General features: G+C 42.8%; 1 gene segment (V, D, J or C); it reads left to right on the top strand.

The window, feature by feature from the left end:
• Positions 1 to 27,483, top strand: LOC113248744 (immunoglobulin lambda variable 1-40-like). The segment is given in 3 exon segments: positions 1 to 106; positions 219 to 550; positions 27,319 to 27,483. Coding segments are annotated over 3 exon segments (555 nt in total).
• Positions 27,484 to 27,871: the final 388 nt, after the last annotated feature.

The following is a 27,871-nucleotide window of genomic DNA, read 5'->3' on the forward strand; positions in this document are numbered from 1 at the left end:
TTAGGGGAGGCTCTGCTCAGCTGTGGGGCATAGAAGTCAGGATCCGTGATGGTCTCCACCATGGCCTGGTCCCTCCTCCTCCTCACCCTCCTCGCTCACTGCACAGGTGACTGGAGGCAGGAACAAGTAAAGGGACCTTGGGAAGACATATGGGTCCTGCATCCTCCTCCTGTCTGCAGACCCCAACATCACTCTCTCTGTTTCTCTCCCCCTTGCAGGGTCCTGGGCCCAGTCTGGGCTGACTCAGCCGTCCTCCGTGTCGGGGGCCCTGGGACAGACGGTCACCATCTCCTGCACTGGAAGCAGCTCCAACATCGTTGGTAATTATGTGAACTGGTATCAACAGCTCCCAGGAACCGCTCCCAGAACCGTCATCTATGGTGATAACGACCGACCGTCGGGGATCCCGGATCGATTCTCTGGCTCCAAGTCTGGCAGCTCAGCTACGCTGACCATCACTGGGCTCCAGGCTGAGGACGAGGCGGATTATTACTGTCAGTCCTATGATAGCAGTCTCAGTGCTCACACATTGTCCCGGGCCTTTGGGGAAGTGAGACAAAAACCTGCTGTCCCCCCAGCAATGGGGTTCCCCTTGCAGTTTTGCTTCTTGTTCAAATCATTCTTTTCTTTGTTCTAAACTGTGGTCTGAGACGAATCTCAGTGAACGTTGACTACAAAATCATCCACCTTCTCTTAAGTTCAGACCCCAAAACCTGTCCTTTGCAGGAATGCATTTTAGGATTTTCTCATATTAAGGAGAAAGTCCTGGGTCCCAGGGGCAGGCTGCCCTGGGGACAGAGTCTATGACAGGACAGAAACAGAGGCACAGAGTCCAGCTGTGTCTGACTGAGGACAGAACACTGTCAAATAATATGCACCCACACCACCTACTGAACACCTAGTATGTGCCACATGTGAGTCCAGGGATGTGGGGCACAGATGGATATGATAGGAAGGCTCCCCATACTCGGGAAGCTGACAGTGTCTGGGGGAAGATGGAGGACACAGAATGTAAACATGTAAAGGAAAGCTGCGTCCCAGGAGCATGAGAAGGGGTGAGGTCGTTGGGTGGTGCTGCAGCACTGGAGGGGTTAACAGCATTGGAGGGGTTAACAGGGAATCCCAGTTCCCTCCCTCCTCCGAAACTTCCCAAAGTTACCCATGTCAAAAGTTGGGCTGGTAGATGGTTGAGTTTTTTTGAGCCTCCCCGGACAATAGGCTGGTTTAGTTAAACTCATTTCAGGAGGGGGTGATGCAGGTGTGTTCTCAAGGTAAGGCCTGTGGTTCCAGAAATCAGGTATTGAACAAGAGGCATTTTTATGGAAGCACATAAAAATAATGGTTAATGATTGGATCAAATTACAATGCAGTTTCTGAGTTCTGAGAATAGCCAGTGGAGAAGACTTCTAGATATCATGTTGAAATCATCTTCAGATAGAGGGACGCCAAGCTGTGACAACATGACAGATTTTCCTGCTCTGATGTTCAAATGTGTCTGATGATCTCTGAGTGGCTCACAGAGCAACAGGCATGAGACCGTCGCTATGTGAGCTGCTGTGGTGATTGTTCTTAACTAAGTCATGTTTGTTTGTTTGTTTATTTTTATTATGTTATGTTGGTCACCATACAGTACGTCATTAGCTTTTGATGTAGTATCCCTTGATTCATCGTTGTTTGTATTTTAATTTTCAGGACTTCAGGATAGAGGGCAGTTTGAGTCCAACTCAGAAAGGTGGGAGAAAAATTAACATGCTACTTTGGAGATTAGTAGCTGGACCTTTTAGGAAGCTAGAGAAAATTAGGATCTATTCCAGGTTATAATGAACAGGATTGAAATCAAATATTTACTCAGGTGTGTTATGAAAACATAATGTGTTTTGTGTGTTTTTTTTCTCTCTACACTCATCCTCATTTCTAGTAAATATAGCCAAATTAACATTAATTTGTTTGCAAAATAAATCTAGTTTCAAAAAGAACTTGTTCTGATTATTTACATACGTGCAACAAGAATAGTAGTTGACCACATAGGCTTTTTAAAGCATGCTTTGATGGGACTTTAATAAGAAACTTCTGGATTGAATGTTTAACAGCCCCTCCAGGCCAGAAGCCAAGCCAACACTTGTGCCAAATACTTGCCATTAGACTTGGCCTGCAACACCTGTAGACTTGGGTAAATTCCTCGCTTCTCGATGTACCCAAAACATCTGTAGTTCCTGAACCTGCCAGGAAATAAACTTTTTAAAAGATTTTATTTATTTATTTGACAGAGCGAGAGAAAGAGAGAGAGAGAGAAAGCATGCACATAAGCAGGGGACCAGCAGGCAGAGGGAGAGGGAGAAGCAGATTCCCCACTGAGCAGAGAGCCTGACTCAGGCTCAATCCCAGGACTCCAGGATCATGACCTGAGCTGAAGGCAGATGCTTAATAGACTGAGCCACCCACGTGCTCCCAGAAGTAATCTGCTTGACTCACCAGGTAGAGCTGCTGGAAACTGTGGAAACAAGTGATAGCAGGCTGATATTTCCAAGAGGCTGCATTAGTTCACTAAAGTCAGTGTTAGTTCCTTAAAGCTGCCTAGTCATATCTGAGATTATGCATATGCATATCTCTTTCAAATATGACCTTCTAATCAAAGTATTGATAATATAACCAATGATTTCAATGATATGCTGTTACAAGGAAAACAGATTCTTATCGTACTTATGCTAATAAATATATGGCCATAAAAATATGAGAATACTCACTAACAGTTTCTGACATCTGGAAGGATCAGGCAGGGAGAAAAGATAAATAACTTAGTTTGTTCACAAAGGTGCATTTCATCAAGTTTTTATAGATCAGTTAGCATAGGAGATGTTTCCTTAAATATGAAGAAAAGAACATTTTGAAAAGTCAGCAATGTTTCAAACAAAAAGTCAAACATTATAGTCATCCGCCTCTGTACTTTGTTTCATGTTACTGGTTTTGTTCTGTTTGAATCTAGTTTTTCTATTAGTTCTCAAAATTTTTCCCTTAGTTTGACTATCTTGAAGGTATCAGAAACTTAGATTCATTAGAAGTCCTCCCCATTGGGGCGCCTGGGTGGCTCAGTCGTTAAGCGTTTGCCTTCAGCTCAGGTCATGATCCTAGGGTCTTAGGTACAAGACCCACATCAGGCTCCCTGCTCAGTGAGAAGCCTGCTTCTCCCTCTCTCACTCCCCCTGCTGGTGTTCCCTCTCTCGCTGGCTGTCTCTTTCTCTGTCCAATAAATAAATAAATAAATAAAATCTTAAAAAAAAAAAAAGTCCTCCCCATCAATATCCTTGAAGTTAAAATACATTTGCAGTAGCATCGGAGTAAGATGGTAACTGTACATGAGAAGACATGAAAGTGGCCATAGCTACAGATGGGATTACGATGCAATTGACAAGGAAATGTAGTTATTCCTGTGACACACGACACGAACATATATCAAAGGCAAATGCACTAAATTACATAGTTGTAAGCAAAATGTAGAGTTGTTTTACATATCAATATTAATTATTTTATCAATATAATTATTATATATAATATATTATATATAATTATAATAATTGTTATCAATATTAATATTAAATTTTGGGGGGCATCTGTGTGGGGCAGTTGCTTAAGCATCTGGTTTCAGCTCAGCTCAGAACTCATGGTCATGAGATCGACCCCCCTCATCAGGCTCCATGCTCAGTGCAGATTATTTTTTTTTTAAAGATTGTATTTACTTATTTGACAGAGAAAGAGACAGTGAGAGAGAGAACACAAGCAGGGGGAGTGGGAGAGGGAGAAGCAGGCTTCCCACTGAGCAGGGAGCCTGATGCAGGGCTCGATCCCAGAACCCTGGGATCATGACTTGAGCTGAAGGCAGAGACTTAACGACTGAGCCACCCAGGCGCCCCCTCAGTGTGGATTCTGACTGAGATTCTCTCTCTCTCTCTCCCTCTGCCATTCTTGCCCATGCACTTTCTCTCTCTTTCCTCTCTCTCCCTCAAATAAATAAATAAATCTTTTAAAAAAATCAGAGTTTTAATATAAATCAAGGTCTTGATACACATAGGAAATATTTTGGCAAAACAGAGCACTTCTGTCTAGGCTAATAACTTTAAAATTGATTACAAACTTTTTTTTAATGCAGAATAATAGTTCAAGAAAAGTTTATCCTTTTAACAAATAGAAAACATTTTCAATTTTGCATCCACATATTTTGATATGACTACTCATTCATTTACTTAAATTTATCTTAATTTTAACCAGTATTTATCACACATAAATTTCCTTTCCAGATTTCTTTTTCCAAAAGCTTACAACTTTCTCTTATACGATTAGATTTTGAGCTAAATTTTCTTTCTTCATAAAACCAGCCTCATTTTTGGGCAAATTTACATTTCTTTTTCCTAAAAAAAATAGGTATTCACATTCCTCATTTTTTTTTTGTCCCCAAAAAACCACATGTCTTACTTTTGGCATCCAGAATTGTGTTCCTTATTATTTCTAGTAGTCTAAATTATATTTAATAGAATTCTTAACTCTTAGAAACTTTATTTCCTCTTGAAAACTAAGTAGTAAGTAATTGTGAACCGTTTGTTATGCCAGTATTCTACAGATTAGCAAATTAATGAATGCATTTCACAGTTTTTAGAAGCATAACCCCATAATTCAATAAAGCACAAACCAGGTTTACTAACAAACCCATATTTATCGTTATGGTTTCTCTGTAATACGACAAAAGTAGAGTAACTTGTGCTTAGTAATTTTTTAAAATCTTAATTAACTTTGCAAAAAATAAAGAAATAAATAGTTTGGAAACATATACTTTCCATAGCAATTGACAGATTAAATTCAATCCCTATCAAATCCCCAAATACCTCTCTTGCACACTCAAAGAGGATCTTACAATTTTAGTGGAATTGCAGTGATTCAGAACATGCAAACAATACTGAAGAAGAACTAATCAGTAGCACTCACAATTCCAGACTTCAAGACTCACTAAAACTTACTTACAATGCTGCAGTAATCAAGAGTGTGGTCCTGGTCTATGGATGGATATACAGATAAATCAGACATTTTTGAGAGTCCACAAATAAATCCCTCATCTATGGTCAATAAATTTTCAAATGGGTTCTAAGAGAATTTAATGTGGAAAAACTGGTCTCTCCAACAAATGGTGCTGGAACAACTAGATATCCACACACAAAAGAATGAAATTAGACCTCTACCAAATACCATATACAAAAAAAAAGAATGGAAAATAGATCAAAGTTCTAAATTTAACAACCATGGCTATAAAAGTCTCAGGAAAAAAACATAGAAGTAAATCTCCATGATTTTGGTTTGACAGTGGATTCTTTACATATGATATCAAAAGCACCGGCCTAAAAGGGGGGGGGTCATCAATTTGAATTCTCTAAATTTAGTATGTTTGTACACTCTCAAGAAAGACAAAATACAACCCATTGAATGGAAGAGAACATTTGTAACTCATATATTTGTTAGAAGTCAAGTATCCAGAATGTGTCAGTAACTCCCACAACACAATAACAGTAAGATATCCTAATTAAAAAAAAAATTGGTAAGCGACTTGTATAGACATTTCACCAAAGAAGATGTACAGTAGTCAAGAAACTCTTGGAAAGATGCTCAACATCAATAGCCATTGACATACAAATCAAACCAATGGTGAGATACCACTTAGTACCCACTAGGAAGGCACTAACAATGACAACAACAGTAACATGAAAAGTAACAAGGTTTCACAAGGATGTGGAGAAGGTGGAGCTCTCGTATAAGGCTGGTGGGGATATGAAGTGGTGCACATGAGCTGGAAACAGATTGGTGAGTCCTCATTAAGGTAAACACAGAATTCCTGTGTAATCCAGGAACTCCACTTCTAGATACGTGCCCCAAAGAACTGAAAACAGGTCCTCAAAACAAAATACAAGTTGCCCACAAATGTCCACTGCAACATTGCTCAGTGCTTCACCATTAAGGATGATTGAACTACAGGTTTCTGGAGCTGTTTGTTACTTTGTTATATGAGTTCCTTCTAGAGTTATTCTCACTTCCTTGAACAAGAAGGCATGAGGAGACATGACTAGTAATTGTAACGTGGTGTCCCAGATGGGATCCCTGAGTAAGAATGGGTAAATGGTTTCATTAATAGGTGGAACATAAGGAAAGCATGGGGACATTAAGAAAAGGAAGGGAACAATAAAGGGGGTGAAATCAGAGGGGGAGATGAACCATGAGAGACTATTGACTTTGGGAAACAAATGGAGGGTTTCAGAGGGGAGGGGGGTGCGGGATGGGTTAGCCCAGTGATGGGTATTAAGGAGGACACTTACGGCATGGAGCAGTGGGTGTTATACGCAAACAATGAATCATGGGACACTAGATCAAAAACAAATGATGTACTGTACGGTGACTTACATAACATAATAAAATTTAAAAAATAAAAAAAAAAGAAAAAGTTAAAAAAGAAAAGAAAAAAGAAGAAAAAGGAATGGGTAAATGGATAAATCTAAGGAAATTGTAATAGATTATGGCCTTTTGTTGCAAATGCATTAATATAAGTTTGTGAATTGTAACAAACATACCATCTAATTAAAGGTGTTAATAATAGAGGTAGGTGCAGAATATATTGATAACATAGACTTCTTTGTACTATTTTCACAATTTTTCTGTAAATTTAAAACTGTCTAAAATAAAGTTTATTTAAAACCTTAACTCTATTTATAATATTAGTAATCTAATATAATAATATTATAATATTAATCTGTTAATAATTCCATATCTGAACTTTCTGGAGCTATTGTCTGCTGCTTCTCTACATTTAATGCATTCATTTTAATGGCTTTGGCCTTGATATACATTATAAGACACAAAGAGATCTAAGAAAAATTTGAAAACATCTATGACATGCTTCAAAATTTAAGTGATATAACTTTGTTTCCAATTTGTAAGTTTTCATTTATTCAGGCACTGATTTCCCTTTGTTCCTGCTAATTTCTTTAAAGTATTGATTTAAGTCAATTCAATAGTCTTTTCTAGCCTTAATATTTCTAAAGCCTGAGTGAGACCTATTCACTGAAAAGATAACTTCATTACCTCAAATAAATATTTTGCTCAAATCCAAATCCTTCCATGTCAATTTACATCAACATGTATGGAACTGGAGGATATTATGCTAAGGGAAATAAGTCAATCAGAGAAACACAATTATCATATGGTTTCACTCATACGTGGAACATAAGGAATAGTGCAGAGGACATTAGGAGTGTGTGTGGGGGGATAACTGAATGGGAATAAATCAGAGAGGGAGACAAACCATATGAGCCTCTTGACTCCAGGAAACAAACTGAGGGTTACAGAAAGGGAGGTGGATGGGAAATGGGGTAACTGGGTGATGGGCATTAAGGAGGGTATGTGAAGTGATGAGCACTGGGTGTTATACTGAACTGATGAATCATGGAGAATCATATCAAAAACAAAACAAAACAAAAATCCCAATAGTTTAGATTCTTCATCAGAACTCATCTTATCTTCATGAATCTCCCTATTAATCTAATTAATGGAAGGCTCTGCACACCACAGTAAGGATCTGGAAGTGGAGAGAAAACAAATGGCCCATCTCAAACTTCCAAGAGATCAAGCAGACATCCAAACGATGTCCATGTAATGATGTCCATCAAAGGATATTCTTTGATGCGGTTCCTCAAACACACACACACTTCTTGTTCAGTGGATAGGAGTTAGGAGAGTTGACTGAAGCAAATGACCTCCAGTGCTGATTGGAACTCACTTGTCACTTTCATTGCAGGAGGTCTTAATTCCAGTATTTTGTTTCCCTGTGAGGACCAAGCAGGGTTGCTCCTGGGCCCTTCTGACACTTCGTGAGTGTCCAGTCTGCTGGGAGTAGGTGGAGGCTTGGCACTCAGGGCTTGGCTGAAACATCACTGTGTAACCATAGCTGACGCCCCAAGCTAGAACTCCCCAACCCAGCAGTCCCTGGTGCCACACCATCCCTGGACCCAAGGTCACCCCCACCACACCCTTAAGTGGAGGAGCATGGTCCTTTATGGCCTGCCTCTCTGAAGAGTCATATGTTGAATTTTTCCTGTGGCTCCAAGTTTAGTCTGTTTGTCTTTGATTCTTGTAATGAGAACCCTCTGAAAAGTGGGTTATCTCCACATGTATAGAAAGCATTTCCTCTTGCTTTTGACATACCCATAACAACTCTAGGGAGCCAATAGAGCCCCATGAAGATGTTGGCCAGATACCTTGCTTACACAGTTTTCTGCAGCGTTAGCAGGTGAGTAAAGAAAGTCACTTCCTGGCACAGTCAGGAACCTCAGGATAGGATGGGGACCTTAGAAAAGAGGAATTCATCAAATCTATAGGTATGGAAAGCAAAGTCTGGCAAATACTTGGTGCATGTTTTGGCTTGGTTTCTGGTCTTAAGGCTATTAGGAATTCAATCTTGATTTTTTTTTTTTGTCAGTGATTTTTTTTTAATGTTATGCTGGTCACCATACAGTACTTCATTAGTTTTTGATGTAGTGTTCTATGATTCATTATTTGTGTATAACAACCAGTGCTCATTGTAATACATGCCCTCCTTAATACTCATCACTGGGTTAACCTATCTCTTCACCCTCTCCCCTCTGAAACCCACCACTTGTTTCCCAGAGTCGATAGTCTCTCATGGTTCATTTTCCCCTCTGCCTTCCCAAGGAAAACTCTAAATGGATGAAAGACCTCAATGTGAGACAGGAATCCAACAAAATCCTGGAGAAGAACATAGACAGTAACCACTTCAACATCAGTCACAGCGACTTCTTTCAAGACACGTCTCCAAAAGCAAGGGAAACAAAAGTGAAAATGATCTTTTGGGATTTCATCAAGATAAAAAAACTTCTGCACAGCAAAGGAAACAGTTAACAAAACAAAGAGGCAACACACAGAATGGGAGAAGATATTTGCAAATGACACCACAGATAAAGGGCTGGTATCCAAGATCTATAAAGAACTACTCAAACTCAACACCCCCCCCAAAACTCAAATAATCCAGTCAAAAAATGGGCAAAAGACATGAACAGACACTTCTGCAAAGAAGACATAAAAATGGCTAATGGACACATGAACAAAATGTTCAAAATTATTAGCCATCAGGGAAATTCAAATTGGAACCACAACAATCTAGAAATTTCTTATGAAAAATTACAGCAAAGCAGATTTACAAGAACATATATGGCCAATCACTATTCTTGCTGTGCTTATGTGAATAATGATGCTGAGCTGTTAAGACTAGACTTATATTTCAAACACATGTTAATTTGGATATCTTTGGAGAAAATGAGAATGATTATAGAGAGAAAAAAAAGTTTCAATAAGATACCTCACTGAATGTTAGATTCTAATAAGGTTTGTTATAACCTGGACTAGGGGCTGATTTTTTGAGAGCTAAAACGGCCCTTTCTCTTGAAGCCCTGCAAACTAAATATGAACAGCTTGAAGTAACTTCAGAAAAATCACAACAGCTCATTCATTGACAGTCTTCATGCCTGTTGCTCTGTGGGCCCCTTGGAGATCACCAGACACTTTTGAACGAAACCAGGAAAATCTGTCAGATAATAACAGTCTGCTGTCACTCTATCTAAAGATGCTTCAAGTTTGACATCTAGAAGTCTTCTCCACTGGCTGTTTTCAGAAACCAGAAAGTGACTTATATTTGACCTAATAATGAACCACTGTTTTTCTCCTGTTTCCTTAATATGCCTCTTGTTTACTATGTTATTTCTTGAATAACAGGCCTAATATTGAAAACACATGTACATCACTATCTTCTGAAATGAGTTTAACTGAACTGACTGATCTACTGTCAGACTAACGCTGGTTCCATGAGAGGGAACAATTTATCAGCTCAACTTTTGTGCTGTTGCTGTTTTAAGTAAACTCTAAGCCCAACATGAGGCTTGACCTCATGACGTCAAGATCAAGAGTCCCATGCTCTACCACTGAGACAACCAGGTGCCCTCCAGCTCAGTTATTAATGCATTAAAACTTGAGAGTTTCAGAAGAGGGAAACTGTAGAGGCCCATGGCAGGCTGCCCCAGGATGGGCCATTTTGGCATAAAGATTATTTGGAGTTAAAAGTAATCAAAACTCGAGAGGAAAAAAGATGGTAGAGGAGTAGGGGACCCCTTTTTCAGCTGGTCCCCTGAATTGAGCTGCATATGTACCAGACCATCCTGAAAACCCACGGAATCAGCCTGAGATGCAGGAAGATACATCTGGATCTCTACAAACAAACATCTCCAGCGATGCGTATTGAGGTATGAAGCAGGGAGCCGTGAATCCGCGCACAGATATCATGAGATAAATGGAAGGGGGAGGGAGCAGACACACTCAAGTGTTCGGAATGCAATAGCCACCTGCACTGGGCAGTGGGTCGGACTCTCGGACCACTACCCGCGAGAAAGCAGAGACCGTGAGCCTGGGAATGCACACGTCCACACTGAAAACTGGAGCTCTGGAACGCTCACTGGAACTGGCCTGAAACTGGGAGTTCGGGAGTGGGTGCGTGTACAGATTGACAACTGGAGCTCCAGAGTGCACAGTCGAACTAGACTGAAACTGAGAGCTCAGGAGTGCCACGACTAGACTGAAAACTGGAGCCCTGGAGCACTCACTGGAACCGGACTGAAACCAAGAGCTTGGGAGTGCACGCGGGGTGTGACTGAAAACAGGTGCTCCGGAGCGCACATGAACCACACTGAAACAGGGAGCTCAGGAGCATGCGGGGGAACCGGGCCGGCCGGCCATCAGTGTTAGAAGCACAAAGGACAGAGACGTGCTGGCCCTGGAAGTGAGGGCTGGGACACCAGCTATGGGACGCACAACTCGGGATGCTGCAGGGTTTTTGGCAACACCGACAGAAACAGAGTTAAAGAGGCCAAGAGAGCTCAGTGGAGAGTGGACTGTGATCTCTCTGTTCTGAGACAGAGGCTAGGATATGGCCACTGCTGCTCAGACTCTCAGAAGAGAAACAACAAAGCGCCAGAGAAAGCTCCCAGAGAACAAAGCCCGGAAATACCAGCTCACATTGTGCTAATCCCCATCCCCCTCTCAGGCGACAAGGAGACTCTACCCAAACAAGGTGGCCTGAATATCAGCGTGGCAGACCCCTCCCCCAGAAGGCAGGCCGAAAAATCAAGAAGCCCACATCCCTAAGTTCCCTATAAAAGAAGGGCACACTGCCTGGCTCCTGGTCAATAATTTGGACACTGGACAACCCCAAAACCTCTCCACATCAGAATGACGAGAAGGAGAAATCCCCCCCAGCAAAGAAAAGACAATGAGTCTGTGGCCTCTGCCACTGAACTGATGGATATGGATATAACCAAATTATCAGAAATGGAGTTCAGAGTAACAATGGTCAAGATGATGCGTAGACTTGAAAAAAGTATTAACGAAAATCTTAATGAGAATATAGAATCTCTAAGGGCAGAAATGAGAGCGAAACTGGCAGAAAATAAAAATTCTATGAATCAAATGCAGTCAAAACTAGAGGTTCTGATGGCCAGGGTGAATGAGGCAGAAGAACATATCAGCGAATTGGAGGATGGGTTAGTAGAAGAGAAAGCTAAAATAGAAACTTGGCTCAAAAAAAATCCAATCTTGAGAATATAGGTTACGGGAGATTACTGACTCAATGAAATGTTCCAGCGTCAGAATCATCAGCATCCCCAAGGGTGTGGAGAAAAACAGAGGTCTAGAAGAGATATTTGAACAAATTATAGCTGAAAACTTCCCTAATCTAGCAAAGGAAAACAATTCATGTCCAAGAGGCAGAGAGGACCCCTCCCAAGCTCAACCATGACAAACCTACGCTACGTCACGTCATAGTGCAATTCACAAATATTGGATCCAAGGATACAGTTATGAAAGCGACCAGGCAAAGAAATTTCTCATGTACCAAGGCAAAGATATCAGAATTACATCAGACCTGTCTACACAGACCTGGAATGAGAGAAAGGGTTGAGGGGGGCATTTTTTATAGCTCTTTCAGAGAAAAACATGCAGCCAAGGATACTTTATCCAGCAAAGCTGTCATTCAGAATTGATGGAAAGATAAAGACCTTCCAGAATCGCCAGTCATTGACCAATTTCGTAACCATGAAACCAGCCTTACAGGAGATATTAAGGGGGGGTTCTATAAAAGTAAAAAGGCCCCAAGAGTGATAAAGAACAGAAAGTCACAATCGATAGAAACAAAGACTTTACTGGCAACATGGCATCATTAAAATCATATCTCTCAATAATCAGTCTCAATGTAAATGGCCTAAATGCTCCCATAATATGACACAGGATTGCAGATTGGATAAAAAGACATGACCTATGCATTTGCTGTCTACAAGAGACTCATTTTGAACCTAAAGATACATTCAGACTGAAAGTAAAGTGATGGAATACCATCTTTCACGCCAATGGACCTCAAAGGAAAGCTGGAAAAAAGCAATTCTCCTATCAGACAGATTACATTTTTTTTTAAAGATTTTATTTATTTATTTGACAGAGATAGAGACAGCCAGCGAGAGAGAGAACACAAGCAGGGGGAGCGGGAGAGGAAGAAGCAGGCTCATAGAGGAAGAGCCTGATGTGGGGCTCGATCCCATAACGCCGGGATCACGCCCTGAGCCGAAGGCAGGTGCTTAACCGCTGTGCCACCCAGGTGCCCCCAGACAGATTACATTTTAAACTAAGGACTGTAGTTAGAGATACAGAAGGGCACTATATTATTCTTAAAGACTGTATCCAACAAGTGGATATGACAATTATAAATATCTATGCCCCCAAGAGGGGAGCATCAAGATACACAATCCAACTCTTAATCAAAATAAAGAGACATATAAATAAAATACGTTAATAGTAGGGGACCTCAACACTCCACTATCAGCAATAGACAGATGACCTAAGCAGAAAATCAGCAAAGAAACAAGAGCTTTGAATGCCATACTCGATGAGTTGGACCTCATAGATATATATAGAACACTACATCCCCAACCAAAGAATACTCATTCTATTCTAATGCCCAGGGAACATTCTCAAGAATAGACCATGTTCTGGGTCACAAAACAGGTCTCAACTGATACCAAAAGACTGAAATTATTCCCTGCATATTCTCAGACCACAATGCTTTGAAATTGGATCTCAATCACTAGGAAAAATTTGGAAGAAACTCAAACACTTGGAGACTAAGAACCATCCTGCTCAAGAATGATTCGATAAACCGGGAAATCAAAAATCAATTTTAACAATTTATGGAGACCAACGAGAATGAAAATACAATGGTCCAAAACCTATGGGACACTGCAAAGGCAGTCCTAAGGGGAAAATACATAGCCATCCAAGCTTCAGTCAAAAGAATAGAAAAATCTAAAATGCAGTTTTTATATTCTCACCTCAAGAAGCTGGAACAGCAACAGAAGGACAGGCCTAATCTACTCACGAGGAAGCAGTTGACCAAAATTAGAGCAGAAATCAATGAATTAGAAACCAGGAGTACAACAGAGCAGATCAACAGAACTAGAAGCTGGTTCTTTGAAAGAATAAATAAAATTGACAACCCCCTGGCCAGACTTATCCAAATGAATAGAGAAAGGACCCAAATTAATAAAATTATGAATAAAAAAGGAGAGGTCACAACCAACACCAATGAAATAGGAAGGATTATTAGAAACTTTTATCAACAGCGTTATGCCAATAAATTAAGCAATCTGGAAGAGATGGAGGCCTTCCTGGAAACCTATAAACTACCAAGAGTGAAACAGTAAGAAATTGATTTTTTAAACAGACCAATTAATTATGAAGAGATTGAAACTGTGATTAAAAACCTTCCAAAAAACAAAACGCCAGGGCCTGATGGATTCCCCAGGGAATTCTAGCAAGCATTCAAAGAAGAAATAATAGCTATAAAAGACTGGTATCCAATATCTATAAAGAACTTCTCAAACTCAGTACGCGAGAAACAAATAATCAAATCATAAAATGGGCAGAAGATATGAACAGACACTTTTCCAATGAAGACATACAAATGGCTAACAGACACATGAAAAATGTTCAAAATCATTAGCCATCAGGGAAATTCAAATCAAAACCACACTAAGATACCACCTTCCACCAGTTAGAATGGCAAAAATTTACAACGCAGTAGACAACAATTGTTGGAGATAATGTGGAGAAAGGGGATCCCTGCTACATTGTTGGTGGGAATGCAAGTTGGTACAGCCACTCTTGAAAACAGTGTGGAGGTCCCTTAAAAAGTTAAAAATTGAGCTACCCTATGATCCAGCCATTGCAGTAATGGGTATTTACCCCAAAGATATAGATGTAGTGAAGAGAAGGGCCATATGCACCCCAATGTTCATAGCAGCTCTGGTGACAATAGCTACATCGTGGAAGGATGCCGAGATGTCCTTCAACAGATGACTGGATTAAGAAGTTGTGGTCCATATATATAATGGAATATTATTCAGCTATCAAAAAGAACGATTTCTCAACCTTTGCTGCAACATGGATGGCACTGAAGGAGATAATGCTAAGTGAAATAAGTCAAGCAGAGAAAGACAATTATCATACGGTTTCTCTCATCTATGGAACATAAGAACTGGGAAGATTGGTAGGAGAAGAAATGGATAAAGAAAGGGGGGTAATCAGAAGGGGAAATGAAGCATGAGAGAGTGTGGATTCTGAGAAACAAACTGAGGGCTTCAGAGGGGAGGAGGTTGGGGGAATGGGATCGACTGTGATGGGTGGTGAAGATGGCAGGTATTTCATGGTGCACTGGGTGTTATATGCAACTAATGAATCATCGAACATTAAATGAAAAACCAGGAATGTACTGTTTGGTTACTAACATAATACAATAAAAAATATTAAAAAAAAAAAAAAAAGAAAAGAAAATGTGAAGATTTTGCTTCACCCAGAAGACAAAGTTTCTATGCTTTGTCATTAACAGGTCGTTCATCACTTAGTTAAAACTTCTCAATATTAAAGGAGCTAAGTTTTGCTAACAACTATAGAACCCTGCAAATTTGCCTTTCAAATCGCTAAGTGTCAACTTGGTTAAGTAAAAATAGAGTTTTGTAATGATCTGTAATCCTATTCAGGCATGAACTATAATTTTAAGGTTTGAACAAACTTTACCAACATTTAAATTGTAAATGAAGTCTCTTTAAGTCTTTAGGCCTTTTCCTTTGATATGCTAAGTTACCCTGGAAGCACTGTTAAACAAATGTTAAGCCTTAAGTTACACTTGGGTAAAAGGTGTAACTCTATGCAATTCCTAAAGTTTTAATGTTTTAATATAAGGTCAGCATCACTTTCTTCTGGCTATTGAAGTGTTATGTGTTACAGAAATAATAATAAAGCAAATTAAAGCATTTAAATTTTCTCTCTACCTGAACCCTCTGAAATTAAAAAGGTCCTAGTAAGTATTCTTTCTTCCATGACAATCATAATCATTTGCATAAGTTCAATAAGTATTGTTCTCCTTGTAACAGGACACCATTGGAAACATTGGTTATTTTACCAAGGCTTTGACTGGAATGTCATATTTGAGAGACATTCATAGACTCAGATATGACCAAAGAGCTTTAAGGAACTATGGTTGACTTCATGAAACCTGGAGCCATAAAGCCCCCTGGAAATGGCCTGATAACTTGCTTACAGATTTCCCAGCAGCCTCACCAGGTGAGTAAAGAATGTCACTTCCTGGCAAGTGCAGTAACCTCAGGCTGCTTTGGGGACCTCATGGAGAGGAACCTGCCCAAATCCACAGGTATCGCAGACATGTCTGGTAGCAAGTACTTGGCTTGGCTTCTGGCCTGGAAAGACTACTAGAAGTTCAACCTGGAGATTCCTTATAAAAGTTCCAGCAAAGCAGATTCTAAAAGATCTATATGATCAATCACCATTCTTGCTGAGCTTATGTAAATAATTATGCCAAGTTTGTTAAAATTGGACTTGTTTTGCAAACAAATTAGTCCTGATTTGGCTATCTCTGGAAATGAGGGTTATTTTAGAGAGAAAAACTATGTTTAACTAACATACATTTGTGGATGTTAAATTCTAGATCTGAGTGTCCTTAAACGTTTACTTAAGCTAGACAACTTGAGGTAAACTTAAGAGAAATTGCTTTTTCTATTTCTATATGATAGCTCATGTATATATAATCTTCATGCTTTTTATTCTATGGGGCTAATAACAGGACCCCATGGCCATATATTTAATTATTTGAACAACCAGGAAATGGGATAGATTCCCCAACAATTGTATAAATATCACCTTGACCAATTCTATGTGGCTGGGATGATGAAATCACTCGCTAAGAGCCCGAGCATACCCCACTCCATAGGCTTGTGGAGATAATGGATGACCCCACTTTCCTTGTGATTGGACTGGAAAAACATTACCAACTCAGCCAACCTTCCAAAATTTAAAACCATGGTGGACATGTTCTGTGTTACATTGGTATGACCACCTAGCATCTATCTTTGTTACCTCTTTGATACTGGAGGATGTTGTTTGGCACTTGGAAACTCTTAAGTACACTGTCAAAGCCCTAAATGACACTCAGAATAACATTTATCTATTAAATTCTGAAGTAATACAAATACATGAAGCAGTTTTACAAAACGGAATGGCATTAAATTACGCAAGGTGAAACTTGTGCTGGCATAAAAGCAGTGCTGTGTATACAGTCCAGATTACCACCAAAATACTTCTGGGTTTCTACCTGACAAATCAATACTCAAATTGGTGCTTTAAATGATCTCTTTCCTTTAGTGATTGTTTTAAACTCCTGGATTGGAGGAAAATTATCAAAGGTCAACTATCAAAGGTCTTTTATTCAGACTTCCCTTTCTCATTACAGTATTAACCTTATTTTGTCATTTCCAGTGTCTCCCTTCCTAGTGCCAAGACTCCTTCACTGCTGTAACTTCCAGGTAACAGATTATCCCTTCTACTCAAGGAGGTTCATCTATGTTGTCCGTGTTGGATTCAGCTACCTCCCCTTTCATAACTCTGCTATACATTGCCCACTGACCAATATTGACCCATTGGTAGCGACATCTCTACGCCTCTATTCAGCAGGAAGAAGTTACAGAAGTTGAGACCTTCCAACTTCAACAACCTTAAAGATTTAAGGGTCAAAATTATTCAGGAGGTAAATGATGGGGGAATGGACAGCAAACTGAAGACAAAGCAGAAGCTGACACCCTGCAACCCCCACCCCCACATGTATGCAACATTTCTCCACACTCCTGGCTGCCCTAAAACTAAGGAAAGGAGCTGCAGCTCATTGATAAGGACACAGTGATAGTTTAGACAGCCTTGGCTTGATGGTGGTGGGGTAGCCAGTGTGCTGAGAGTCTTCTTTGACATATGAAAGTGCTTTCTCAGCCTCCCTTTTTCCTCACCTCCCCTAACCCCATGGTATATAATCAGCCACCTCTCACAACCCGGGGCAGCAGATCTTTCTGCCCATGGGTCCTGTTCCCGTGCTTTAATAAACCTCCAATTTTGCACCAAAGACATCTCAAGAATTCTTTCTTGGTTGTGGGCTCCGGACTCCACCCCACTGAATCTCACCTATATTCCACAACCTCATCCCGTGGATGGTACAGAAACCAGTAATGCAGGCTGCACCCCAGGTGGTGCAGAAAGAAGGGGGTGTACCTGGGTGGCTCAGTCATTAAGCGTCTGCCTTTGGCTCAGGGCGTGATCCCAGCATTCTGGGATCGAGCCTCACTTCAGGCTCCTCCTCTGGGAGTCTGATTCTTCCTCTCCCACTCACCCTGCTTGTGTTCCTTCTCTCACTGGTTGTCTCTTTCTCCATCAAACAAATAAATAAAATATTAAAAAAAAAAAGAAAGAAGGGGGAGGGGGAGACAGTAGAGGCAGAGTGCTGCCAGAAGTCTGAGAAAGGGTTCCCAGTTTTAGAGCTCATCAGCTTCAACAGGAGCAGACGCCATGTTTCCCCGCCAATAAGGGGGATAGGCATTCCATGTTGGGCTAGAGAAGACAGGGAATTTCCCCAAAACAAAGGGAGTTTTGGCAGGTGCTTGGCAATATTCCTTAAAGTCCCTGTCCCAAGATAAACTAACCACAGTTGGCTCCAGTTGTAGTCATTAACCCAGGAAATGAGTGAGGGAGATGCCCCCACATCTGTTAGAAGGAACAGTGAGAGAAGACAGTCAAGAGTCACTTTTGTGTGGGATGGCCTGTGTCTCCTCCAGCAACCTAGGTTTCCTCAGAGGAGACCTATTTAGATAATTATCATCCAATATGTCAGGAGAGAGTTTACTAGCTGACCCATTCAGGCAAACAGATTCTACAAGAGGCCCTTAGGTCGGGGTCTAGGTGTAGAGCATTGAAGGCCTATGTATGAGAAATGAAGGTACCCTAGGTCCATTTGCTCTGTTCCCTACAGAAGAGATCTAACCAATAGATCCCACTGAGGCCATGCCATGTTACAGGAGATCAGTGCTTTCCTAAATTTTGCAATCTGAATTGCTTTCAATGGGTTAGAAGGCACCACAATGGAGAGTCCTTGGGAACCGAAGAAGCAGCCTATTGAGGCCGTGCTCAGAAAAATAAAGAAGGTCGATTACCAAAATCCCCCCAACTCCCGGATGGCGTCCTACGCAGGATATGTCAGAGGTTCCCGTGTGTCAAAAGTGACCGGTGGCATCCCTCAAACAAGACATCACTATTGATCACAATCCTGCCTTCCCATGAAGGCATTCCTGCCGTAAAAGTCACGTAGGAGGGATTCTGGTGTCCCTCCCCTAGCCCATCACGTCCTAGGCTGCTGATGGGTGCCTGGTGAATGGACTGAAATACCATGCCTTGAAGGTCATGCCTTATTTTGTATTGCCTTAAAAGTATATTGCCTTGCCTTGAAGAACCACCTGTCTTTAACCCATGGAGAACACTAGAAAAGTTTTACCAAATTTCATAGCCTAAGTAATTAGTAGAGGACATTGGTGGAAAACAGTAAAGACAGAAACCCACCATGGTCCAAGCGACATTCTAACACATGTGGTCCTTACAGCCAACTTCCCTAGGAAATGGTCCCCAATAGGGTTTTAATTCCATCCCATCCTAGTTTTAGGCCGGCCCCAAGTGGAGGTCCCTTGGCTAGAAGTGGCTAGACCAGGGATGCAGAGGGGATCACATTAGATCAATGAGAAGGAAACCTCACATGGGAGTCTTAGGATTGGCAGCCATGCTAGTCACTTAGGTGGCTGTCCCATTCCCACAACAGACAACTTTTTATAAGGACAGCAGTAAAGAGAGGCCATCAAGTTTCTGGGTCTTATTACCATCCCGGCCAGGGTATTAACTTCCAGCCAAAAGGCAGGCTTTTTCCTCCCCATAGCGTAGCCAGGGGCTAGAAGATTGCATCCTGCGCAGTTGACAGGAAAGTGTTACAATTAGACCGGACTCCCTGAAGAGCCCCAGGAATGACAGTAAAGGAATAGGAGAGAAAGTATCCACCAATTTTGCACCGAAGTTCAGAGTCCCAATGTAAAGACTCAAGGCCCCATGTTCAACACCATATGATGAGGTTGTGGAATACAGGTGATGTTCAGTGGGGTGGAGTCTGGAGCCGGCAACCAAGAAAGAATTCTTGAGACGTCTTTGGTGCAAAATTGGTGGTTTATTAAAGCACGGGGACAGGACCTGTGGGTAGAAAGAGCTGCTGTCCCGGGTTGTGAGAGGTGGCTGATTATATACCATGGGTTTGGGGGAGGTGAGGAAAAAGGGAGGTTGAGAAAGTACTTTCATATGTTAAGGAAGGCTCACTTGCTATTGTCGAATTAAGGTTGTTGACCCCTCTAGAAGGTGTTAATAGTAAGATAGTTGGGGGATCCCAGGAGAATGTTACTTTCCTCCTATCACATGTCCTTGTCAATGGGCTTCAAGTTTAAAATAAATTCCATTTTATTTCCATTTTCTTCTGCCTCAGCCTCCCTCAATTTTATGGAGGGGGTGGTAACTTTAGGGCTCTAGGAAACTGAAATATGGGTCTCTGGAAGTTAGGTTATTGATAAGAAAGCTTCTTCCTTGTAAATCACTAGGACACGTGTAAACTAAGGGAGAATTATGGGTCTTTGCAGGACTGTGATCTCTGTCAGTTAACCATTTGTTTTTTCCTTTCTTTAGTTGTAGCCAGGAGTGCCAAGGAATGTTGCATACATCAGTGGGGGGTGGGGGGGAGCGGTTTGCAGGGTGTCAGTTTCTGCTTTGTCCTCAGCTTGCCTTCTGTTCCGTCATCAACAACGATTCTAAATTTTTCAGTGTGTAGCTTGTATCAGTAGCTCCTGGGCACAAAGCAAGCAATGAAATGGAATATCTGTCATAAATAGAGACACTAAAATTCTAAAGAAAACATTTAGAAAACATAAAATAATATATATTTTAAGTATATATATATATATATCTCAGTAAGTACACACTAGGACCAAATGGGGTGTTGTAGGAATGCAAGGCCAAATTAAGATTAAAAAATTAATATTAAAAAATGAATCAGTGGCACAGTCGTTAAGCATCTGCCTTCGGCTCAGGGCGTGATCCCAGCTTTCTGGGATCGAGCCCCACATCAGGCTCCTCCGCTAAGAGCCTGCTGCTTCCTTTCCCACTCCCCCTGCTTGTGTTCCCTCTCTCACTGGCTGTCTCTCTCTCTGTCAAATAAATAAATAAAATCTTAAAAAAAAAAAAAACGAATCCGTGTAATCTCCTATATTAACCAGCAAAAAAAGGAAAAACCCTGATCTTATCAATCAATAGAGAAAGAGCATTTGACACAATTTGAAACCCACTCATGATAATGGGTGGGAATGAATGAATAAATGAATAAGAATGATAACAATTTCCAGAGAATGAAAATAGAGGAACACATTTTCAGCTTGATAAGAAAACTTAAAACACATGCAGCTCACACATGGAGGTGAAACACTGAAATCTTTCATCCTCAGGTAGGACAAGGCAATCATGTCCCATCTCAACACCACTGTTTGACACTGGACTGGATGTTCCAGACAGAACCACAAGGCAAGAAAAACAATGAAAACCTTAAGACTAAGAAGAATAAGAGACAATTGTCTCTGTATTCAGGTGAGAGAATGATCTATGGGAAAAATGCAAAGGCAGCTACAAATATGTATGTAAATATATAAATTCAAAGAGTAATAAGTAATTTTGTGAAGGCATAGAATACAAGACCAACCTTGAAAGATCATTTAGATGTGTATATACTAGTAGTAAACACAGGAAAAATAATTAAAAATACATTTTTTTTTGAAGTATGTAGTTGAATATTTAACAAAACAAGTACTGGCCATGGATGCTGCAATGCTGGTCTGTGTAATTAAAGTGGATCTAAAACAATAGAGAGACGGGTTTTGTTCATGGATTAGAAGACTCAGTATGATAAAGATGTCAATTCTTCCCAAATTGCACAAAAGACTAATTCAATTCTTATCACAAGAAAACACATTGGAATGGACACAAGGGCCCTATGTAACATAGCAGAAAAGGCAGAAGCAGACCCACAAAAGAATGGATAAGTATTTTTGACAAAGTTGCAGAAGACTTTCAGAGGAAGATGTTTGGACTTTTGGACAAATGGCTACAGGACAATTGGATATCCGTAGAAATGAATCTCACCTAAAACTCTCACTTTATTACAAAAAAACCACTAAAGGATTATAAATACAACTGTAAAACATAAAGCTATAAACATAAAAAAGGAGAAAATCTTCAGGATCTATGGTTTGTATATACATGTTTAGACAAGATACCATCAGCATGATCCATAAAAAAAAAACACTGATAAATTGGACTTCGTCAAAGATAAATTCATTGTTTTGCCTTTATTTGTAAATTAGTAAGCCAATAAAATTAGCTAAAAACACAGTATATTAAGATAAAGCTAAATTTATCGGACAGCAGTTGGAGTCCATTGCTATAATGCAAAGGAGTGTAAAACATTCACAAGGTAGGCGTATTCTAAATCACATATCAGTGCAGTGTTATAATGTCTGCAGTGTCTTCTGCCAGGTGCCAACATTTCCCGCTGAATTGAGGTAAAAGTTTACATCCCACGTAGATCAGGAATCCTTCTGAGAGTGAAAAATGCTGCAGCAATCAGGGACAGCACTATGGGATCACATTATCCTTGATTCAGATTATGGATGTGTGAATCCACAGGGATCTGGTGAACTGAGGAAACAGGCTGGGGTCTCAGGGCTTAGGGCCATGGTGAGGTGTGTGCCCTGCAGCCAGCAGGGGGCGCCGTGGCACTGCCCTGTGGTCACTACAAAGAGGCTTAGTGAAAATCACTCATTCAGAGGAGCCTGCAACTGGAAACTGGGCCCTGTGCTCCTTGCTGGGGACTGAGAGTGTGTCCCCTGTGGCCTGACAGGGTCCCCTGAGTGTGATCTCAGCAGGTGCTTCCTCCCAGGGCTGTCCCCAGGGGTGAAGGCCATCTCCTTTCTTCTCAGTGTGGGCTGTGAGCTGAGCTCCAGCACCAGGGCTCAGGGAGGGGCTGGGCAGTCACTGGGTGGAGACCATTTGCATGGACAGCCCCTCATGGGGCAGAGGGTGGAGGGGAAAAGGAGGCCTGGGTCAGCCCAGCCCATTGTGGTGACCAGGGTCTGTGTCACCATGGCCTGGACTCCTGTCCTCGTGCTCCTGTCTCACTGCACAGGTAGGGACAGGCCTCAGGAACACAGGGTTCCCAAATGACTCTTCCCATTCTCTGCATTTTGAGATTTTTTTTTCCACTTATAGTTCCATCACCCATGAGTGTCTGTGTTTGCAGGTTCCCCTCCCAGCCTGTGGTGACTCAGCCACCTTCCTTCTCTGCATCTCTGGGAACAACCGCCAGACTCACTTGCACCCTGAGCAGGGACATCAGTGTTGGCAGCTACTACATGTACTGGTTCCAGCAGCGGCCAGGGAGCCCTCCCCGGTATCTCCTGTACTACTACTCAGACTCAGATAAGCACTAGGGCCCCGGGGTTCCCAGCCACTTCTCGGGCTCCAAAGATGTCTCGGCCAATGCAGGGGTCCTGCTCATCTCTGGGCTGCGGGCTGAGGATGAGGCTGACTATTACTGTGCGATCGGGCACAGCAGTGCTGGTCACAGTGACACACACAGGGAAGTGGGACAAATACCTCAGCCTGCTCAGAGCCTTGTACGCTGACTCTCTTCCAAATTAAAATAGCTGGAATACACTCTGACAGTACTCGGAAGTAGCTGCTAGATCGCAGTGTCCTTCCTCCCGGTGTCCTGTGCAACGGAAGTGAGCTCGCGGGGAAATAAAAGACAACAAAAACCTCAAGATAATGCAGAAACTCCGCCTGGTGACCCAAGTGTAGAAACCAGGGCCTGTTGCGCTGGCGTTTTCTCTCTTCATAAAGTCACATAGACTTTCCTTATTTTTCTTGGTCAGAGCCTGCAGACCGTCCCAGCCGGTGCGCGGTCCTCCACCTCAGGAGCCAGGTCCTCCCGGGCTCAGAGCGGAGACCCTGCCTTCCCTCCAGGCTCCTGAGCTCAGGGCTGATGGAGCGGCTCCGTGTCCTGGGAAGGAGGCAGTAAGATGAGTGCGGAGTGAGGACTCAGAACAAGATTTCCAGGTGCACAGAGGGCCTGGCTCCCTGGCTGGGTGTCTGCTCTCCAGCTGTGGTGTCAGGAGAGGGTAGTTAGCCCTGGGGGGAACGTTGAGTGTCACTTAGCAAAGCTCTCTGTGGAGCCTGTGTGCCTCAGGAGGAGGCTAGAGCATTGCTGTAAGACGCTGAGCCCGCTGTAGGGATGGTGGGTGAAGGAGATCCACAGACGTGAGGGACACACAGCTAACACCATCAGGGCAATGGGAACCCTGTGGCAGATTTCCTGAGCCTGCAGACACGGACTGTGTCCTCCTCTCCTTTCCTGGCGCAGTGGGGCTTGTCAGTGATCCGCACAGTTGGGGGGACTACAGGGCACCGTGAACAAGGTCTCCCCCACCTGTGCACAGAGGAGGTCCACCGCATGAGTCTTTCCAGGAAGATGCCCTGCCATTTGTGACAGCATGGGTGAAACTGCAGGACATGTCCCTACGTGAAATAAGGCCTACAGGGAAGGACAAATGCTGTTTTATCTCATTTGTATGTGGAGGCTACAGGGAAAAAAATAAAATAATAAAATAAATTGCTGCACGTTTTTAGTTATGAGAATGATTTAAAATAGCTTAACACACTTAAGGATGTCAGGATATTTGTATGAGTACAGCTTCTTAAATATAATTTGATTTTCAACTAATAATTTATAATTATTATGATATACAGAACAGAAAATGTACTCTTTCTATCACTCTTTAATGTGCAATTCAGAGATATTGAGTAGACTCCCAATGCGGTGCACCCATCACAACTATCCATTTCTAGAACTTGTTCATCATCCCCAGCAGTAACTCTGCACCCAGTAGGGCGATGGGTACCCGGATTTGACAGCGGAGCCAGGCCTCCAGGAGCCCACGCAGTGCAGGAAGCAGCAGAGAGCAGAGGGCAGCATCGATGGGGGCTCTTGGCTGGTGTGGCCTCACCCAGCAAGGAGCATTCATTGGACTGTGCTTCTTAAAGCACATGGTCACCCTTGCCACGGTGCACTGTGCCCACTGTGGCAAGGGTGACCATGTGCCTGCTGCAGGGTATCCAGTAATCCCTGCTTTGTCTCCCAAAGTGTGCCGGGAAACATCAGTGAGAACATAAGGATATCATTTGGGGCATCTGCTCTATGATTCATGCATATTCCTAACTGAATCCCCTACAAAATTCATGTCACCTTTTCTCCAGTGACCTCTCAAAGGCCCTATTTTCAGCCTATGTCCTCCCTGCTGGTCAAGGGAAACTCATATCTATTTCTGGACATTTATTCTGCGGAATCATCTTTGTGTCTTTAGGAGAATATGATACTGTTTTCATTAATGTAGCGTTGTAATATAATTGGAAAGCAGGAAGGATGGTGTCTCCAGTTTTGTTCTTCTTTCTCAATATTGCTTTGGCAATTTGAGGCCTTTTCTGGCTCTATACAAAATTCAGGAATTCTGTTTTTCTATTTCTGAAAATATCATTGGAATGATCATAGGAAATGCATTGAATGTATAGATTGTTTTGGGTGGTAGGGACATTTTAATGTCATTTTTCTTGTGGAGAAAACTGGATTTAGGCATTACTTGGGGATTGTGTGTGAGGTATAAGGATGTGTCTAAGATGACACCATGTCTGTGGTTAAGAATTTGAGTTGACGATGATGGTCCGAATGAAGCTGGAGATGCATATTTTAGCCATACGTTAAAGAGGTAGATATTTGTTTTTTTTTTCATTTGCTGATTTATTTGTTTTAATTAAAAAGCATTTATGAGCACCAGCTAAGTATCAGCAAACTCCAGGTCCTTGGTGCTGCCAGGAGCAAACAAAGTTGTGTAGATCATGGACACATGCTGGGTTTTCATCTGACTCACTGTGAAAGACAGTGATCAGATGTCCTGTGTGAAGTAGTCAGAGGGAACCATGAAGCATTTGTAGGAATAGGACATACAGTTCTATGTTAAGTGAGAGTTGTTGGATAGAAATACACATATATACTTCCATTAGCAGTGCAGGAATGGGTTAGATAAAATCACTGGGGAAAATCATTGTGTTAATATTTACAGCCTAAGTACAACCATGTCTGGCACATGGAAGGGCTAGAGAGGGATCTGGTGAGTAATTAAAATACATCTCAGACTGAGCACAGAGGACGTAGGGCGCCAGGAATTTCTGGATCATGAGACGCAGTGATGTCCTTGAAACTCCCATCCCTCTGCATGTCCCCAAATGTACAGAGCCATGTGGCTGAGCCCTGAGCTTGGTGCAGGAGACCCGTTCACTCCTGGTGTCTCCCCTCAGGGCTGGGGGTTCCTGGCTGCATCCTGGGAAGGCTGTTTTGTTGACCGTCTCCTGTGGGTGCTCCCAGAGAGGAGACACGGAAGAACCACATTTCACTTCTTTATACTCCTGGTCTCTCCTTGAAGAATTCCCTGCACATTGTCATTAATGAACTCTGTCACATCAGGGGCAGAGCAGTGGGTTATGGGGACGGTTCTGCTGCGGTGGGGAGTGTCCTGACATGAGAGGGAGATGGGCTGTCCCCTCCAGCCTCCCCCATAGAGCCTGTGAAGGGGCAGCATGCCCTCTGCACTTCTGCTCACTGGGTGCAGGATACATCCTTCCTGAGAGTCACTCAGCTGTGGCCCCAACAACACAACTAGGTAAGTGGTGGGAGGAGCACAGGGTGATTCATGCTGAGGAGGCCATGTCTCTGAAGTAATGACTGAGGTGTGGTGGCATCTGCAGCACAGGCTGGGACCCCTGGGGAATGAGAAACCCTGGCCCTGTATGGGGATGGGTGGTGAGCCAGGCAGGCTGAAGTCCAGAGTGTCTCTCTCTGCTCAGCTCCAGGATATCCCTCCCAGTCAGCAGTGAGTCTGGACTCTGAGACAGCAGGGGGCTGTGGGCCTGTCCCTGTGGGTCTGTTGGGGGGGCAGTCTCAGCTGGGCCCCCAGATCTGGAGCCCTGCCTTGTGCCCTCTGCTCAGTGCTCACTGGGGCCCAGGAGAGGCTCCACAGCTCTGCCCCACACTCTGCTTTCCCCAGATTCAGGCCCAGAGACCCCAGGGAAGGGAGCGATTTGCATGAAGGGTTCCTCTCTGCTCTCCCAGGAGGGGAGAGGGTAAGAGAGGCTTTGTGCAGGCCTTTCACCTGTGGGCTCAAAATCAGAGCCTGGGGCATCCCCACCATGGCCTGGACCCCTCTCCTCCTCACCCTCCTCACTCTGTGCTCAGGTGACTGTCTCTTGGAAGTAGGGGGACTGATCAGGGTGGCCCCAGGCTATTTCTTGCCTCTATTTGATAACTCCTTGTGGACAATCATCGGAGACTCACCCGTGCGTGTCTGCGCTGCTCTGGCGCTGGGTCCTGGGCCCAGTCTGAGGGGACACAGGAAGCCACCATGGCAGGGTCTGTGGGACAGAAGGTCAGCCCTCTTCCCTGGAAACAGCAAGGATGCTGGAGCACCTTATGTGTGCTGGTAGCCACAGATGCCTCATGATGCCCCCAACACGCTGATGCTTAGAAGCACTAGGCCCTCAGGGACCCCAGCTCGGGTCTCTGGCTCTGATGCTGGGAACACTGCCTCTCTGACCGTCTTGGGCCTGCAGCCTGAGGACAAGACTGAGTATTACCATTCAACCTGGGATGACAGCATCAACAATGACACCGTGCTACAGGCCCATGGGGACCTGAGACACAACCTGCCCCTGTTCCCCAGGGCCACTCCCATGAATGCCTGTGACAAACAGACAGGGAGACCCTGGAGGGTCTGAAGGTCTGACTGTGTGAGCACAGAACAACATTACAGGATCAGTGACAGTAGCTTCCTCTCCTGCTGCTTTTTTCTAGAACCAAAACAAATGTATTAAGATAATTTGCATGTCATGCACTGATTTCAGGTGTACAATTCAGTGGTCTGTAGGGTATTTACTGAGTTGAGGAACTACCATCAAGATCAAATTTACATTCCATCACTTGCAGAGAAACCCCAGAGCCACCCACAGTCAGGCCAGTGTCCCCCCTGCACTGAGCCCTCTATAGCCCCCAGTTCCCTCAAACCAGCCCCTTGTCCTCTGATCAGTGGTGTTTGACAGGATACAGTCACCTTTTGCAGTAACTTCTCTGAGGATGGTGAACACTAATTGATTATTTGTGTACATT

This window comes from Ursus arctos, unplaced genomic scaffold (assembly GCF_023065955.2).
Source record: "Ursus arctos isolate Adak ecotype North America unplaced genomic scaffold, UrsArc2.0 scaffold_34, whole genome shotgun sequence".
Taxonomy (NCBI): Eukaryota; Metazoa; Chordata; class Mammalia; order Carnivora; family Ursidae; genus Ursus; species Ursus arctos.